At 34.4% G+C, this 14820-nt stretch overlaps 1 protein-coding gene across 1 annotated transcript in view; it reads left to right on the top strand.

Moving 5' to 3' along the window:
• NTN1 (netrin 1) overlaps positions 1-14820 on the top strand; it is a 454000-nt gene that overhangs the window by 303540 nt on the left and 135640 nt on the right. The window contains exons 4-5 of the mRNA XM_074311942.1: positions 1257-1406; positions 5700-5753. Coding sequence (XP_074168043.1) covers positions 1257-1406; positions 5700-5753 — 204 coding nt within the window. The remainder of the gene's footprint in view (positions 1-1256; positions 1407-5699; positions 5754-14820) is intronic.

The raw sequence follows: 14820 nt of genomic DNA, 5'->3' as shown, positions 1-14820 counted from the left end.
AAGATAATAAGAGCCCTGCCCCAGAGTGGTGGTTGAATGAGGGGTTGTGAAGGTAAAATCAATATGACTTGACATGAGATTAGATATATGAGGTGAGTTTGAGTGAAGACTTCAAGACTGACACTGAGGTTTGTGAGCCTGGGAGACTGGAAAGATGATGGTATCCTTGGCAATTATAGTAAAGTTGGGAAGAGAAAGGGATTTGGGGGGGAAGATTAAAAGTTCAGTTTTGGTAATGTTACTTTTGAGGTGCCTCTAGGACATCCAATTTGAGAAGTCTGAATTATAAATGTAAATACTCGGAAGAGATATTAGGGTTTAGATATATAAATCTGACAATCAGCTACTTAGGAATGATAACTGAATCAATGAAAACTGATGAGATTACTAAGCAAGACATTATAGAGGGAGCAGAGAAAAGGGCTCCTGTCAAAATCTTGGAAGATTCCCTCCCTGTTAGACCTGGGCAGAGCTGGATAGGAAAAGTTGGATTTGAATCCTAAGGTATTTCCTAGCTATGTATTTCTGGGTAAGTTACTCAACCTCTCTGGGTCTGCATTTCCTCAGCTATATACAAGATGAGGGTAGTGTATGCAGTGACCTCTAAGGTTCCTTCCCACTTTAAATTTATGATTCTACAATATAATGATTTGTTCCTGTAAACTGAAACTCAGACAGATTGGTCAGAATTAGGTGGGACTCAAGTGACTTTTCCCTTTACCTGCTCCCTCATATCATATAGATAATTGATGTCCTATCTTTTACCAAGTTATCTTCTTCCCCAAATGTATCTGCTAAAACCATGTCAACCATATAGGAATTAAAGATGGACTAAATATGCAGAGAATCCCAGAGTTATTAGATATGTAATATTTATGTAATAGAAAATGCTTTTTTTCTTCCATAGACTTTCTTCTCCATTTATTATTAGGAAATTTTGGTTCTATTCTACTTGAATTTTGGGATTTCCCTTTTAAATTACAGCAAGATCCCCCAATTTGTATGGAGTTGTCATCATTTTTGTTGTTTGGTTTTAATTTCCCAGACCTAGGTATTTTGCTGCATAACACATCAGGATCCTTATAGGATAATAAGCATGACCCTTCCTTATTTGCACCTCAGTTGGGTAGGAAGAGGGCTCATGGTTCATTTTTTTTTTCCCTTTGGGAAAGAGAGATTTTCTGGGATTGTTTGTATCTGATGTCGATTCTCAATTTTCCTTTTCTCTGATATTGTTATGTGTTTTCCCCCCACAGCATGCGATTGCCACCCCGTGGGTGCAGCTGGCAAGACCTGTAATCAAACCACGGGTCAATGTCCCTGCAAAGATGGTGTGACTGGTATCACGTGCAATCGATGTGCCAAAGGTTATCAGCAAAGCCGTTCTCCCATTGCCCCCTGTATAAGTATGTGGAATCATCTTTTTTTTTTTTTTTAAGTCTGTAGCAATATTAGAATTTATCTGTAAATATCCTTTTAAGACTTGTCTGATTTCCTAGTGAATTAAGCATCTATTAATACTAATATGTGCAAACTCAGTCACAAGGTTTTGTTTATTTTAAGTCTCAGTAATATTGCTGTATGCCTAATTAGACAATAACATGCATAAATCAATATATTCTAATGTTGAAACTAATATATTAGGCATATTTATTTCCACAGGGGTTAGATTCTATGAGTACAACTAAGACCCATGAAGTTACCATAATTTGTTCAATTAACCCTGAGCAGACCTCTTTAGCAGACATTAGCATGACCTGAATACACAGAACAGATATATGGCAAATGGTTGTTCACTACCCTCCCCCAACCTGAACCAGATTTTATGTTTCCTTCCCAAGCAACCCAAACTTTCTAGTGGACAGAATAGACAAGTGGATGGGTAAGTCTTAAATTTCACATATACTTCTAGCTATTTCAAGACCAGCAACATTTGAACCCTAACAAGTTTGGGACTTAAACTAGGACTATCCATTAATATGTTGAGATGGGTGATGGTGTTTCTATCTTTGTATAGATGTATTATGCCGTTAGATTTTGAACTTTATGTTCTCTTTGAGAAAATAAGAGAAGTTATAAAGTTCCTATCCCATACCACCTCTATGTCCTTTGGGCTAATGTTAAGATATACAAACTGCTTTCCTCACAACCCTGTGATGCAAAGAGTGCACACATTAAGGCTTCATTTTGCAGATGAGGAAATTGAAGTTCAGGGAGGCTGAACCCTTTTAACCATGGTCATAAGGTAATTAAGTGTTTGAACCTATAACCAAGTCTTCAACTTGAGGTCCAGTGTTCTTTCCACTGTACCTATTTTGCTTTCCTGTCTTTGTATAAAGTTCTGCCATGTGACACACATTTTCCCCCCATCCTATGATTTTGAGCAAATGGTAATATATACCCAAGTGTAAAGAAACATGTTAAAAGAAATGGGAAGTTAAAAGTTGAGAAAAAACTTGATTTCTGTTATCAGAGATGGCTCTCTGTCTAGACCCAATGACTTTAAAGGGTGAATGAAAGATAGCAATCAACTAATCTTAGCCAAAAAAGTAAAAATCAGGTGTTATAATCTAGATACCTGGAGTCTTTCTAATTCTTTTGTAGGAATTAGAAACCAAATGCAGCCTGCCTTCACTGGTCTCTTTAGTTCTTCTCTTACATTGGAGAGAAGTTGCTTTGGTTTTCATCTAGTCATAGGGAGGTTTTCAAACACATTATATTAGACTACACCAAGTAAAAGAAATCTTGGGAATGAAAGGAAGAGGTAATCTAAATTAGATTTTCCCCCCACTGCCTGGATATCTGGCTCTGTATATTGGAGTTATTGTTATTGTTAATATATGTTTCTAAATTATGTATTTCAATGATAGAGTAATAATAAATAATAGCCCAGGAAAGTTCAGTCCACTATTTGCTTATGTTATATATAAACTTGTTAAGTGGTTTTCTTTTTATTTTTCCCCAATTATCAGGGGTTTATAATATGTAAAAATTCTTTTTCAGCCTAAGTCTAAAAAAACCCTAAAGGGAACATTTTTGTAAAGCTGGAAGTAAAACCATGTAGCCATTTTGAGTTATGAAAACATTTTTAATGGTTTCATTTTAAAGAGGGACAAGAAGCTCTCAAATTGCTCAAAAATGGCTGAAATTTAACATTTTAAACTAATTCCCTGTCTTTTAAATCCCCTGTGGAAAATTCGAGATTGAAAAACAGTTGAATTTTTAGATGCAGGGATATAATCACTAGAAAATATGAAATCTTTCTCTACTTACCCCACTTCCTAACTTCTCCTTCTTAAAAGAGGCAGATGTATGACTAGTGAAAACCTTCTTGTTGAAAGATCTGAATTGTCAAGCATATAGTTGGTGAGATTCCCAGGAACATCTATTTAGAACAGGCTCCTTTATATGAAGCAAAAAAGAAAAGACTCAACCTTTTTCTGAAAAACAAAAAGAAAAACACAGTGTCACTGATAAGCTGAAGCAACCAGGAAAAAAGTAGTTGAGATGCTGTGTTTAAGAACTGTAGAACTGAGAAAGGAAAAATTATGAATAGTATGGGTAACTCTTCTCTCCAAAATCTCCATTCAGGAGCCATATTGTTGAACTTTTTTTTATTTTTCACCTATTTAGGGAGTTTCATAAATGGGGCCATGTGCTTCCATACTTCCCTGTGAATATTTTCTTGGCCATGGGAAGCTTATAGGGAGATAAGAATGAGATCATGTTACTTTTTCTGGACTCTTGTTTACATGGCCTGTATTCTATAATCATCAGACACCAGCTCTATGAAGTAGACAGAATTGTGTGCTGTACATAGCTAATCCTCTTTCAAGGCTGACTGGTGCTGGGAATAGAGTATAACCCTTAAGGGTAACATCTTAGTTTTATGACATAGTCTGAGATACAGGGGCAACCTTAAGGCCAGTCCTTTTTGAGCCCTCATGAAATAAATGGAAAGTTCATTATAATTATTTTGTTATTATTAGACTACTAGTGGTTATACTATTCTTCTAGAAGTCTATGCTATGTGCCATTGTTTTATGCCATTGCTTTGGTTCTTCAGCCTACTTAGACAAATGAGGTGTGAAATATGTTTCTTATACCAAATCCTCAGCAAATACTTGTACAAATGTCTTGTAGTTAAGATCCAGCATCTTATTACAATGGATATCATTATGGAATACCATGATTTACCTTCAAATGAGGGTAGTTTTTTCTGCCAGGATCACTGTTGATGTCACAGTCTGTCTGGCTCCAGGATGACTAGTTTATACTCGGATCCGTACAAGATCTAGGCTCATTGTTATGTCTGATTCAGAGTCTATGGACAAGATGGATTTATCTTTATGAATAAGATTGAGCCAGGCTCTGAGATGAGAACATGCTGTCTGTCCCTTGTTCATGGAAAATAAACTTTGGATCTTTGACTTCATTTGATAATGAATAATCTCTATTTTTCATTACGAATTGAAGGTCATCTTGAATGAGAAAAAAGGAATTACAGTGATGGAAAAAATTAAATCTTTTAGAAATAGAGATACAAACCTGAAAAATATGAAATATCTCTCTGCTCACCTAATACCCTAATTTCTCTAATCACATATAGTTATTCCTTGAAAGCAACCGAGTCTCCTTTCTACCAGGGCACCTTTGGCTCCAGTAGTGCCCAGCTCCTAGTCAATACAAGTTAAACTATATATATATATTTTTTTCAATACAGAATTTATTTTATTTTATAATTATAACATTTTTCGACAGTACATATGCATGGGTAATTTTTTACAACATTATCCCTTGCACTTACTTCTATTCAGATTTTTTCCCTTCCTCCCCCAACCCCCTCCCCCAGATGGCAAGCAGTCTTATATATGTTAAATATATTACAGTATATTCTAGATACAATATATGTGTGTAGAACCGAATTTTTTGTTGCACAGGAAGAATTGGATTCAGAAGGTAAAAATAACAGTTTACAGTTTACACTCATTTCCCAAGGTTAAACTATATTTTAAAGGAAATGTTAATAATACAGATTTTATTTGCTAAATCCCTCATTTCCTTAGCTTTTTGACATGCTCTTCAGGAAAAACCCAACAAGTTTTGGTCCTGTGTATTTTAGATGTTTTTATGGGTGTGCAGGACCTCATCCTGAATTTTTGCCTCCATGCAACACCCAGTGTTTTCTACTTTGTATATGGGTTGATGATAGTCAACGAACATAGCACAACTAAGATAAGTTTGTCAAAAATATTCTAACTATAAAGAGAAAAGGAATTTCCTAATGAAACTAGGGGATTAGGGAATTGACAGAAGTGAGCCTTTGGTGCAAGAGCATCATTTTTAGTTTTTTCTTTTTGATTCTGGATTAATGGGAATTTGGTTGGCCTGAACTGGCCCTTTGTCCATCCACTCACTATCAAGTGACTGCAGATTATTAGTATCTTTGGGAAGACCTTACCGTACTATAACAAATCAAAGTGGCTCATTTCACCTGCCCTCTGATCTGATATATAATTCTTCTCTTAAGATTGTCCCCTTTTGTGATTCAAAGCATATAACAGGTTCTCTACAAAAAATGTTTAATGAAAATAACTGGTATGTTTGTTTTCCTTTTTCCCCCCAAGATAAAAAATAATTAATACTGTTTTTTTCTCTATTTTCATTCTTTTTGCTCTTCTTACTTGGACTTCTGAAAGAGATTCCTGTGGCTCCACCCACCACTGCAGCCAGCAGCATAGAAGAGCCAGAAGGTAGGTTGTTTCTTGGTTTTTATAAGTTTTAGTTCTCAATTCCTGTGAGTAAAGGAGGACAGTCCATGAATAGAACTGAAGGAAAATAGGTGGAGAGGAAGAACATGAGGAAGAGAGAGACCCTTGCTAACTACTACTACTCTCCATCCCAAATCTGAATACTCCACAATCCACTTTGCTGTGGGTTGCTGATACATACTTAATCATAATAAAGAGGGAGGCCTTTGATGAGAGCACACTTTCTTCCTTTTCTTCTTCTCCCTGTTGGAAAACCAAAATAAAACTATTCATTGTCATTCAAATGAGAAATTGTTTACATTAGCTTAAAGTCAGTGGAGTAAAAAGCTGGTGGGTTTTTAGTTCTATGCTGTTTTGGCCACAGGGTAGCTTCTAAAATCCAAGGTGGTACCAGATGGTTCTTTCATAAAGTCATCAAATTCAAAATCTCAAAAACAGAATTCTGTATCATTCCTCCCCCAAATCATCTATCTCTTCTTTAACTTCTCCCATTTTTCTTGAGGAAATTATCATTTTTCTTGTTACTCATGTTTACAACCAGAGTTGCCTTTAGTCACTCTCCATGCTGCATCATCTTGATATCTTGTTGATACCTTCAAAATAGCATTTGCAATAGTTCTCCATTTTTCACTCACATGAGATTCCAACCTTGTTCAGACCCTTACCAATATTTCAATATAATCAATACAATATTTCAATATCTTGTAATTCATCTCCCAAAAAGAAGCATTTTTCTCTTTTCAATCAACACACAGCTACCAAACTTTTTCCAAAAGGAATATTTCTGACCATGTCATTTCTTTGCTCAAGAACTTTAATGTTTCTAAAGAGACATTTGTTTCTAGAATAAAATGCTAATTCCTCTATTTAGGATTTAAAAATTTGCCCAATCTGGCTAAAGATATCTTTCCAGACTGATTTCCCATTACTTCCCATCATGTTTTTTTATGATTAAGCTAAAGTGACCTACATAATAATTCTGTATATGACCTTTTTAAAATTAATTTTAAAATTATAACATTTTTGACAATATATATGCATGGGTAATTTTTTACAACTTTATCCCTTGCACTCCCTTCTGTTCCGAATTTCCCCCTTCTTTCCTCCAACCCCTCCCTTAGATGGCAGGCATTCTCATACATGTTAAATATGTTATAGTATATCCTAGATACAATATATGTGTGTAGAACTGAATTTTTTTGTTGCACAGGAAGAATTAGATTCAGAAGGTAAAAATAACCTGGGAAGAAAAATAAAAATGCAAACAGTTTACACTTATTTCCCAGTGTTCCTTCTTTGGGTGTAGCTGATTCTGTCCATCATTGATCTGAATTAGATCTTCTCTTTGTTGAAGATATCCACTTCCATTAGAATACATCCTCATACAATATTGTTGTTGAAGTGTATAATGATCTGGTTCTGCTAATTTCACTCAGCATCAGTTGATGTAAGTCTCTCCAAGCCTCTCTGTATTCATCCTTCTGGTCATTTCTTACAGAACAATAATATTCCATAACATTCATATACCATAGTTTACCCAACCATTCTCCAATTGATGGGCATCAATTCATTTTCCAGTTTCTAGCCACTACAAAAAGGGCTGCCACAAACATTTTGACATATACACATGGCCTTCTTTCTTATGCTTCTCTGCCTTTGAATATATTATCGCCAAATTCCTGGAATGATCTCTTTCCTCCTTTATGATCAAGTCTCAACTCAAGCCACTTCCATAAGAGATTTTTCCTGATTGCCAGTTATTAGTGCTTCCTCCTTGCCCCCAAATGATTTTCTATATATTTTGTGTTTATTGTAGAGCAGCATGGACTAGTAGCTAGGGAATATACCTTAAAGTAAAGATGACATGGATTCAAGTCCTGTTTCTCTTACAAATTGGGCTGTATGACTCTGGCAAGTTACAGTACAATTCTTAATTTGCCTTTGTGTAGAGAAAGTTTTCTTATTGGAAGTTTCTTAAATCAATTAAATCACATGGCTGAACTCCCTAGCTCCATGAACCAAAATTAAATAAAACCAAAACAATAAATTATATTTACTTATATGCATACATATTGTTCTTCCAGCATAATGTTTCTTTTTAAAAATAATATTTTCTTTTCCCTGGTTACATGTAAAAAATTTTTTAACATTTATATTTTCTTAAGTTTTAAGTTCCGAATTCTATTCTTTTCTCCCTCCCCTTTCCCTTCTCTAATGGCAGGCAATCTGATATAAGTTATATATGTAATCATGTAAAACATTTCCATATTTTGGGGCAAAAAGGAAGAAAAAAGAGGGGGAAACCAAAAGGAAGGAAGGAAGAAAAAAATTAGTATGCTTCAGTCTGTATTCAGACAGTATTACTTTTTTTCTCTGGAGGCCAATAGTATTTTTCCTCATGAACCATTTGGCATTATCTTGAGATAATATTGTTGAGAATTTCCAATATCCCTTCCAATATTTATTATTTTCCTTTTTTGTCATATTAAGCTGTGTGGTGATACCTCATGATGTGTGTGGTGATACCTCAGAGTTGTTTTAATTTTCATTTCTCTGATTAATAATGATTTAGAACATTTTTTCATATGACTAAAGTAATTTTGATTTCTTTGTCTGAAAACTGATGTCATTTTCTTGGACCATTTGTCAACTGGGGAATAACTTATATTCTTATAAATTTGATTCAATTCTCTACATATTTGAGAATTTAGGTCTTTATCAGATACTTGCTATAATCCTCCTCAGCTCAGTTTTATGCTTTCCTTCTATTTTTGGTTGGATTGGTTTTGTTTGAGCAAAACCTTATTTTTCTATAATCAAAATTATCCATTTTATATTTCATAATGTTCATTGTATCTTTTTTGGCCCTAACTTCTTCCATGCTATTGGAAAGCTATTTCATGCTCTCCTATTTTGTTTATGCTATCACTCTGTGTAAATCATATATGTATTTTGTTCTTATATTGTTATATGGTGTGAAATGATGATTTTTTACCTTGTTTCTGCCACATTGTTTTCCTCAATCTGTTTTCCAGGTCATTTTTTTTTCCAATGAGAAATTTCACATTTTCTTCCATTTTTTTAATTCTTATTTGTTTTTATCATAACTTGATATTACATGGAGGCATTAGTTTCTATTTGCCCAATACTAATTTTTAAGCAATTATTTTCTTCAGTGAACTTTTATATTTCCTTTTCCATGTGTTTTTAAAAATAATTTTTAAGTTCTTTTTGGGGCCTGAAACTCACTATGTGACAAAAATTCCTGGGAAAACTGGAAAAGAATATATCAGAAACTCAGCATAGACCTACATCTCACACCATATCAAAATAACGTCAAAATGGATATATGATTTGGGCATAAAGAATGATACCATAAACAAATTAGGAGAAAAAGGGACAACTTACCAACAGATCTTTGAAGGGAGGAATTTATGATCAAAGAAGAACTAGATAACATTATGAAAGGTAAAATGGACAACTTTGATTAAATTAAACTAAAAAAGGTTTGGCACAAACAAAACCAACTTAAACAAGAGTAAAAGGATAGTACAAAGCTGGGGGAAAAAATCTTTACAGCCAGTATTTCTGATAAAGTTTCATTTCTAAAACATATAAGGAACTGTGTCAAATTTATAAGAATATAAGTTATTCACCATTTGATAAATGGTCAAAGGATATGGACAGACAATTTTCAGGTGATGAAATTAAAGTCATCTATAATCACCTGATAAATACTCTAAATTACTACTGATTAGAGAAAAACAAATTAAAGCAACTTTGAGATACCATTTCACACCTCTCAGATGACAAGAAAAGATAATGATAAATGTTGGAGAGGTTGTGGGAAAACTGAGACACTAATGCATTGTTAGTGGAGTTGTGAAATGGTCCAATTATTCTGGAGAGCAATTTGGAACTGTGCCCAAAGGGCTATCAAACTGTGCATACCTTTTCATCCAGCAGTGTCATTATTGGGTCTTTATCCCAAGGAAATCATGAAGAAGGGAAAGGGACATACATGGTACAAATATGTTTGTAACAGCTCTTTTTGTGGTAACAAAGAATTGGAAAATGAGTAGATACTCATCAATTGGGGTGTAATGCCAGAGAAACTGAGACAAGATAGAGATTAGAGAGTATTTAATAATTTATTTAAAAGGGAGAGATTTACTGGGACCAAATGAATCCATGGTTTGGTCCCAGGGCTAAATGAGACTATCCTCTCCAAGAATCCAGCCGTGGATGTCAGATACGAGATTCTTTTATAAGGTAACAAGAACAGTGACATGATGGGGGAGGTATCTAGGATGAAGATGACATAATGGAGGCAGGCACCTAGGATGACATAATGGAGGGAGGTACCTGATATTCTAATAATGTCTAAGATATAAAACCTTTATCCTATCAAACATTAAGAGGGAATGATTATAGCCTAAGATCTAACATATAAGACCTTTATCCTACCAAACATTAAGAGGGAATGGTTATAACCGAGGCAGAATAACTGAGTAGGACAATTAGAGAAACTGGGTCAGAGAATTAAAAGGGAAGTGTGGCACAACATTACACTCTCTCTGTCTTCTGACTATTCAAATCATTGAATTACTTCTCTATTATTACTATTATTATTATTTCTCTAGAAATTCTTAGTACCATGATTTTGACCAACCCTATGTGAAGTAAATAAACCAAATAAAAGCTAAAATAAAGCTAGAACAATGCAAGGACTTATGGCAAGGACAAGTCTCTCCCTGATAGCCCCAGAGTTAATCAGCAATACACAAAGCTCTCTATTGCAATCATGTCAGGTCCTCTACAGTTGGGGAGCATGTGGACACTTCACTGTGAGTTAAGTCTGTGGCCATTTGTGCATTTAATTCAGTCTCTGCTTATATAAGGTATAGCAGTGCTCAAGACAGTCCTGCTGCCCATCCTACGAGGGGCACCCCAAGTCTGTTAGGGGGGAAAAGTGGGGCCAGGAGTAGCTCCACCTGTCCCCTCAGTAGAACAGGAGCTGTTACTAGGATCCAGATTTCTAAATAGTGTATGCACAGTTAGACCAAGGCAGGCAACTTCAAACTTTTAGAAGCCGGATACCAAACTGGAAGGTTTTTTGAGAATACTGAAATACTAATTAAGGAACTGGGATTACAAGAGTGAAGAAACAAGATTAGAGAGACTGCCAGTCCCAAGACAGGTGTCTGAATTCTGATTGTTTCTGAAAAATAATATAAAAACTTTAACATATTTAACATGTATTGGTCAACCTACCATCTGGGGGAGGGGGAAGGAGGGGAAAAATTGGAACAAAAGACTTGGCAATTGTCAATGCTGTAAAATTACCCATGCATATATCTTGTAAATAAAAAGCTATAATAAAAATAATAGTAATAAAAAAAAAACTGAGTCTGCCAGGGCAATTCTAACAGAATAAGGGATTTCAAAGTTAAAGCATAACCCATAAATCAAAGTCCAGTAAATTTAACAAGAGTAAAAAATGAAAAGGACTGTTTAAAGGATTTCCCATTCAATCTGAACTAGTGAGAAGTGCCTGAGAAAAATACACTAGTTTCCCCAATTTCCTATCTCTTCCTCCCTTTTTTTCTCATACAAAAGGATTATCAAATAACCATCCCACATATAAATCCCAAGAGTGAATCATATACATATACATAACAGACTAAAAATCCTTCAAACATAATATCAATAGTTACACAAGTTTAACAATTTCCATCCCAAGTCTTAAGCAGAGTAATAAAATTTTAACAATAATTCAACCACTTTCCCATTCCCCCATATCAGTCCAGATTACATAAAGAGCATGGGTGATGGCCTTCTCAAAAACTGCTTCCTGATGAAGATGGGTGGAGATACTCAGTGCACGGAGGGATAGCGTGGCATGCTGACAATCAAAGCTGATCTAGGTCTCAGAAGCAAGTCAATATATCTGTAATTTGACCAAATCTAGAAACAAAAAAACCCACAAATCTAACAAAAGAAAGGTTAGAACAGTGAGATAGAAAGACTGATCCACAAGGACTACTACAAGATGTGGCCTCTCATTAATTAGAAACCTTAAAAAATAAAAACTCCAAGGAATATTGTAGCTAAATTTCAGAATTATCAGACTAAGGGAAAAATATTACAAGCAGCCAGAAAAAAAATTCAAATATTGAGAAGCCACAATAAGGATAACTCAAGATCTAGCAGCTTCCACATTAAAGGATCAAAGGGCCTGGAATCTGATATTCCAAAAGGCAAAAGAACTTGGAATGCAGCCAAGAATAAACTACCCAGCTAAGCTGAGCATTTTCTTCCAGGGAAGAAGATGGACATTCAATGAAACACATGAATTCCATTTATTCCTAATGAAAAAAACAGAGCTAAACAAAAAATTTGACTTCCAAATATAGGACTCAAGAGAAGTAAAAAAGATAAAAAGAACTCTTGAGAGCTGTATTTCTGTTATGCGCATACATAGTGTGTGTATAATTTGATTTTATTGTTATAATACTAAAAAAAAAAGGGAATTAGAAGTGGAAAGGGGATTGTATCAGAAAAAGGGAAAAGGAGGAGATATGAAAAGAGGGAAATTACATCCAATGAAGAGGCAAAGGAAACCTATCATATGTGAGGGAATTAAGGAAGGGGGAAGAACATTGTGTGATTCTAAACTCTCATCAGATTTGGCTCAAAGAGAAAATATTATATATATTTGGTTTATAGAGAAAATTCTCTCACCTCATTAATAAATTGGAGGGAAAAAAAGGAAAAGAGTAGGTGAAATAGAAGGGAATACAGAAAAAATAAGGGAAAGATATAAGAAAGAGGAAAGGACTACAAGGGGGTGGAGGTATTCTAAAGAGGGAGAGCTGCGAGAGGCAAGTGATGCCCATAAGTTTAATACTGGGGAAGAGGGGAAGAAGGGGAAAAAAAAGAAAAGTATGATCTGGGGATAATAAGATGGCAGAAAATACAGAATTAGTAGGTTTAACTGCAAATATGAATGGGATGAACTCTCCATAAAGTAGATGTGGATAGCAGACTGGATCAAAAGCCAGAAACTCACAATATGTTGTTTACAGCAAACACATTTAAAGCATACAGAATAAAGGTAAAAGGCTGGAGCAGAATCTATTCTGCTTCAGGTGCAATAAAAAAAAGCAGGGATAGCCATCTTTATCTCAAATCAAGCAAAAGCAAACATTGATCTAATCAAAAGAGATAAGGAAGGAAACTATATCTTGCTAAAGGGTAGCATAGACAATGAAGCAATATCAATACTAAACATACATATATGCACCAAGTGGTATAACATCAAAATTCCTAAAGGAGAAGTTGAGAGTTGCAAGAAGAAATAGGCAGCAAAACTATAATAGTGGGAGATCTCAACCTTACACTCTCAGAACTAGATAAATCAAATCACAGAACAAATAAGAAGGAAATTAAAGAGATAAATAGAATATTAGAAAAGTTAGGTATGATAGATCTTTGGAGACAACTGAATGGAGACAGAAAGGAGTAGACTTTCTTCTCAGCTGTTCATGGAAACTATACAAAAATTGATCATATATTAGGACATAAAGATCTCAAAATTAAATCCAGGAAGGCAGAAATAATAAATGCATTCTTTTCAGATTACAATGCAATTAAAAACTACATTCAATAAAAAACTAGGGGTAAATAAACCAAAAAATAATTGGAAACTAAATAATCTCATCCTAAAGAATGAATGGGTACAACAGCAAATCAGACACAATTAATAATTTCACCCAAGAGGATGACAACAATGAAACAACATAACAAAATTTGTAAGATTCAGCCAAAGCAGTAATAAGGGGACATTTTATATCTCTAGAGGCCTACTTGCATAAAATAGAGAAAGAGAAGATCAATGAATTGGGGTTTTACTTAAAAAATCTAAAAAAAGAACAAATTAAAAACCCCTAATCATATACTAAACTTGAAATCCTAAAATTAAAAAAAGAAATTAGTAAAATTGAAAGTTAAAAAAAAACTATTGAATTAATAAATAAAACCAAGAGTTGGTTTTATGAAAAAACCAACAAAATAGATAAATCTTGGGTAAATTTTATTAGAAAAAGGAAAGAGGAAAATCAAATTGTTAGTCTTAAAAATAAAAAGGGAGAACTTTCCACCAATGAAGAGGAAATTAGAGCAATAATTAGGAGTTATTTTGCCCAACTTTATGCCAATAAATTTGATAACCTAAGTGAAATGGATGACTACCTTCAAAAATATAGGCTGCCCAGATTAACAGAGGTGGAAGTAAATTGCTTAAGTAGTCCCATTTTAGAAAAAGCTATTAATAACTCCCTAAGAAAAAATTCCCAGGACCAGATGGATTTACATGTGAATTGTACCAAACATTTAAAGAACAATTAACTCCAATGTTATATAAATTATTTGAAAAAATAGTGAGTGAAGGAATCCTACCAAATTCCTTTTATGACACAGACATGGTACTGATACCTAAACCAGGTATATTGAAAACAGAGAAAGAAAATTATAGACCAATCTCCCTAATGAATATTGATGCAAAAATCTTAAATAAAGTATTAGCAAAAAGATTACAGAAAATCATCCCCAAAATACTACACCATGACAAAGTAGGATTTATACAAAGAATGCAGGGCTGGTTTAATATTAGGAAAACTATTAGCATAATTGACTATATCAATAACCAAATTAACAAAAATCAATGCAGAAAAAGCATTTGATAAAATCCAACATCCATTCCTAATAAAAACACTTCAGAGTATAGGAATAAAATGGTCAATAGCATCTATTTAAAACCATCAATAAGCATCATATGTAATGGGGATAAACTGGAACCATTCCCAGTAAGATCAGGAGTAAAACAAAGTTGCCCAGTATCACCATTACTATTCAATATTGTATTAGAAATCCTAGCTTCGCCAATAAGACCTGAGCAAGAGGGGCAGCTAGGTGGTGCAGTGGATAAAGCACCAGCCCTGAAGTCAGGAGAACCTGAGTTCAAATCTGGTCTCAGACACTTAACACT

Source organism: Sminthopsis crassicaudata, chromosome 4, assembly GCF_048593235.1.
Source record: "Sminthopsis crassicaudata isolate SCR6 chromosome 4, ASM4859323v1, whole genome shotgun sequence".
NCBI lineage: Eukaryota > Metazoa > Chordata > Mammalia > Dasyuromorphia > Dasyuridae > Sminthopsis > Sminthopsis crassicaudata.
Note: the sequence above shows the minus strand (reverse complement) of the source record. Positions and strands in the feature narration are given on the sequence as shown.